We start from the raw sequence: 4,898 nt of genomic DNA, 5'->3' as shown, positions 1-4,898 counted from the left end.
ACTTCCAACAAAATTTAATCGATGTAACTCATGTCATGATTTGGTTTTCACATTTTATTTACATGAAGCTTTGTCGTAGTATACAATGAAAGATCTTAGGAGACTTATAAAAAGATTTCTATTGTTTATTTATGTTAACTATAATATAATAAATTATCATCATTATTCTCTCTCTCTATATATATATAGCTTTTAATATATTATTTTAGGTGTAACCATTACACTTTGTTTTTATTTATTTATTTTATTATTTCATACAATTGCTAGTTATATGAATTAATTGCAAACATGACTTAAGGAAAAATGAAGCTAATATAGATGAAAGTCAAGCTAAATCTCAAGCTCTTATTACCTAAAGATATTCAATTGAAACAAGAATAGCTTTGACATCGCCAAGCCACTCTTAAGCCATGGAAATTTGCCTAAATTGGATATGAAGATGTTCTGTTTACCCAAACAAACTGTGAATGATTGAGTGTTTGTAATAGTTTTATTACAATAACAAGCTTATAAGACTCTGGCATTGACACCAAAAAGCTGTAGCATTTGAAATGTTTGGGACAATGGATAGAATCAGTGGACGGTGCAGATGAAACATGCTCTCGTGTAAAATACTCTAGAGTTGAATTTTATTATGTGCTGACCGTTTCTAGATAGTTGAAAGTTTTAACAAGTAGATTCAGAAAAATTGTATGCAAGGCATCTTTCGAAGCTTCTCCCAAGTCATATACACGTGGTTTGACTAATCAGCGTGGTGCTAAATGTGTATGTGGTTTGACTAGTCAGCGTGCTACTGATTTCTGCTGCATCTTCAATTTCTTTTATTTTTGCCTAATCATTTTATTCCTCCTCCATTTCACTCTATCCTTTTCAACTGCTTTGTGCGTTTTCCCTACCTCACAGTAGTTTGGTCTACCATGCCTGCTCTTCTGTTTTTTCTTTCAATGCTTTCCATATTCTTAATCTCCGCTCTTCCTCATTCTCCCAGCAATCTCGCTGAACAGCAAGAATTGCTATTGAGCTTCAAAGCTGCCGTTTCCATAAACGGCAATTCTCTGGCCGACTGGACTCCCCTTCACCCCTTCTGCAACTGGTCTGGTGTTATTTGTCACTCCTCTTCCCACTCTGTCCGTGCCATCAATTTAACCCAAATGAGTTTATACGGCACCATTTCTCCGGCGTTGGGCAATCTCTCCTCTCTTCGATCCCTCGATCTCTCCAACAATTACCTCACTGGTATCATTCCACCTCAACTCGGCCAACTCCCAAATCTGCGGATACTCTGGCTTCACCACAATAAATTACAAGGAACAATTCCGCCCGCTCTCTGCGCTCGCCGCAGTTTGTATGACCTGGAACTCTCCTACAACCAACTGCATGGCTGCATTCCGTCCGAGCTGAGCCTTCTCACAAGTTTGAACATCCTCTACTTGGGTGGTAACAATCTCACGGGTAACATTCCGCCCTCTTTCAAAAATCTCTCCACCTTAGTTCAATTGGATTTGAGCGACAATAAGTTATCGGGCTCCATTCTTCCCGAATTAGGAATGCTCACTAACCTGGAGCAACTTTACCTTTATAACAATAACTTATCAGGCACCATTCCCGGCTCTTTAACAAATCTACGGAAACTGAATAGATTAAGTTTAAACAGAAACCGGCTAAGTGGACACATTCCATTGGAAATTGGAACCAGGCTCTCCAATTTGGAACACCTTAGCTTATGGGGAAATCAGCTGAGTGGAAGCATACCAAACTCCTTGGGAAATTGTTCCCGTCTCAAACTACTTGCTTTAGAGAGGAACCAACTCGGAGGAACGGTTCCAATGGAGCTGGGAAAGTTAAACCTTCTTACAATTCTTTACCTACACACCAATCAACTTGTTAGTGGCAGCACTAACAAATTGGCCTTTCTCACTGCTCTCACAAATTGCTCCCGCTTGCAACTAATAGAAATGTCATATAATCATTTAACAGGTATATTGCCCCCATCCATAGGTCAACTGTCTTCCGATCTCAATTACTTGGGTTTACAAGGCAACCTAATAAGCGGTAGCATACCACAACATATTGTCAATCTGACAAACTTAGCTTTCTTAGATCTAAGCAATAATCTTTTTAGTGGCAATATTCCATCCGGAATTAAAAGATTCCGTGAGTTGGAAGAATTGTATTTGAATAGGAACAGATTAGAAGGAAGCATTCCAAGTGAGATAGGTCAAATGCAACATCTGGGGCTCTTAAATGTCAGTGACAACCAGTTATCTGGAAAAATTCCACATTCTCTTTGTAGCTCCCAGCAGCTAAGACGTCTTTTTCTTCATCACAACAAGTTATCAGGGAAGATCCCTGTTAGTTTGGAGGGATGTCAGAAGTTGGAGCTTCTTGACTTGTCTCACAATAAACTAGTGGGAAGAATACCCGGTGAAGTCATTGCCAGCCTTAAGAACCTGCAATTCTACCTCAATCTTTCATGGAATTCTCTGCAAGGGTCGCTGCCACAGGAGATGAGTAAAATTGTCATGGCTCAAGCCATAGATATATCTGGAAACAAATTGACGGGGATCATTCCAATTTCTATAGGAGACTGTACAGCATTAGAGCATCTAAATTTGTCCCACAACGCCTTTGAAGGTTCGGTACCACGATCACTTTCCAAATTAAAATATCTCCAGGAGATAGATCTTTCTTACAATAATTTGTCGGGGCAGATTTCAGAAGCAGGGTTGTTTCCAAATAGAACTGTTGTAACATTGTTTATGGGGAACCCTGCCCTATGTGGCCCAAAAAATTATTCCTTGTCTCCATGCCAAAATCAGCACCAGGGAAAAAATTTCCTACTGATAAAAATAGTCTTACCAGTTGCTGGAACCATTGCATTTGTATTAAGCTTCTTCATTATTGTAATGCTATGGAGGCATAAATTTTCAAGGAAATTAGTCAGTCCCTCAAGCTTTATGTTTCAAAAGCTCGGCTATCAAAAATTTTCTTATCAGGATCTTGTCATTGCAACTTCTGGATTTGATGAGTCAAACTTGCTTGGTGTGGGTAACTTTGGATCTGTCTACAAAGGCATTTTGAACGATGGTAAGATTGTTGCCATCAAAGTTCTTAATTTGCAAAATGAAGAAGCTGATAAGACCTTTAACCTAGAATACAAATTGCTACGGAGGATTAGGCATCGTAACCTCGTCAAAATCATAAGTGCATTTTTCTACCCTGGTTTCAAAGGTTTGGTTCTTCAATTTGCATCTAATGGGAGCTTGGAGAAACATTTGCACTCTGGCAGAGATGGTGAGGGCATTTGTACAATGGGATTGAGTGTGTATTTGAGCATTGCTCTAGATGTAGCTCATGCAATGGAATATTTACATCATGATTGTCCTCTACAAATTGTGCATTGTGATTTAAAACCCAGCAACGTTCTCCTGGATGCCAACATGACAGCCCTTGTCACTGATTTTGGTATATCCCGGTTAACTACTACAAATTCCGTAGATTCACTGAGTACAACAACATTTGCACTCAAAGGATCCATTGGCTATATTGCTCCAGGTAAGATTTTTGAGTTATCTTTATATTGGCTTTATCATTTCCTTTATTAAAGCTTTTTAATAGTTTCCTGAATAAAATTAATTGCAGAGTATGGATTGGGTGCGAATATTTCTACAAAGGGAGATGTTTATAGTTACGGAATGCTGATATTAGAGATGATTACTAGGAAGAGGCCAAGTGATGACATGTTTGTGGGAAACCTGAACTTGCAAAAGTGGGTGAGGTTGTCTTTTCCAGACAGATTGGCAGATATTGTTGATAGTGAGCTGTTGAAAGATGTGAATGAAAATATGGAAGACAGTAGATGTCTTCTATATTTTATTCATGTTGCTTTGCTTTGTACTGCTGAATCACCAAGAGAACGACCTTCCATAAGAGATGTAGCCAAAGCCTTGGAGAGCCTGAAGACATCTTTAATGGGAGGTGCAGCTGCTTCCAATTTAACAGCTACCATATCAGAACTTCTGGACAATACCAACCCACAGGAACAGCTGCTTCCAGCTACCATTTTAGAAACCCTGGACAATACCAACCCCACAGGAACATTGTCATCTGACAGTCAAAGCTCTACAGTTTAGATGCTTATAACATCGATTAGGAAGTTTTAGTCGATTATACTTGATAGTTTCAAGTTTGCCTTCCATCACAAGCTGGTCTTCTTTCCTGTCAAATCCACATAGTTAAATTCTAGCTCTCAGCTTGTAAGTTGTTCTAATTCATGTGTTTTTCTTAAACTAGTTTAGGAAAGTTTGATGTTGTCAATACGTACATATTAAAATGTCAATGCAAAATAATAACGTATTGTCCTATTTGTAACAAGAGCTGCAATGCAGCGTAGTTCCTGCCAGCTGCCAAATGTTGGCAGGATGGTTATGGCATGGCATGATGCTGTATGTATGTCTTAGATTGAATGTCATTGTTTCTGGCTGATCATAAATGTTTGACATCCTAAGCACCCTGAGAGGGGTAACCTGAAAGCGATTTTTGTTGCAATTGGAACATAATTGGAACATAATCGTAAGCATATTGATTATATGGCCAATAGTTCTATTAATTTATTTTAGATGGTGGAACTTAAAAGCAGACACATCAGAAATGAATTGGAGTATGACCAATGCATCTGTTTATTTATTATAAATAAATATCAAGGTTACCATGGATATAGCTACAATATGGCCCAATACAGTTTGGGTAACGTACCCAATGAAGCAGTGTCAGATACATATGGATTCAACAACCCACCTAATCAACTATGCCATACACAACTCAACTATTTTTAAAAATAAAAATTTTGTGTCATACACAATTCGACTATTTTTAAAAATAAAAATTCTGAACCTTCA

The 4,898-nt window shown here is 38.2% G+C and overlaps 1 protein-coding gene across 1 annotated transcript; it reads left to right on the top strand.

Annotated features, from left to right (window-relative positions):
* The first annotated feature begins 917 nt into the window (after positions 1-917).
* LOC131876273 (probable LRR receptor-like serine/threonine-protein kinase At3g47570) lies at positions 918-4,133 on the top strand. Its single transcript, XM_059221179.1, has 2 exons — positions 918-3,555; positions 3,643-4,133. The coding sequence occupies exons 1-2, from the start codon at positions 918-920 to the stop codon at positions 4,131-4,133; spliced, it is 3,129 nt and encodes a 1,042-aa protein (XP_059077162.1).
* The last annotated feature ends 765 nt before the right edge of the window (positions 4,134-4,898 follow it).

This window comes from Cryptomeria japonica, chromosome 5, assembly GCF_030272615.1.
Source record: "Cryptomeria japonica chromosome 5, Sugi_1.0, whole genome shotgun sequence".
Taxonomy (NCBI): Eukaryota; Viridiplantae; Streptophyta; class Pinopsida; order Cupressales; family Cupressaceae; genus Cryptomeria; species Cryptomeria japonica.
Note: the sequence above shows the minus strand (reverse complement) of the source record. Positions and strands in the feature narration are given on the sequence as shown.

Bases quoted from the DNA above. Each gene is read 5' to 3' on its own strand.
- LOC131876273 (XM_059221179.1), top strand. From the start codon at position 918: ATGCCTGCTCTTCTGTTTTTTCTTTCAATGCTTTCCATATTCTTAATC. The intron at 3,556-3,642 runs GTAAGATTTTTG...AATTAATTGCAG, and splicing joins CATTGGCTATATTGCTCCAG to AGTATGGATTGGGTGCGAAT.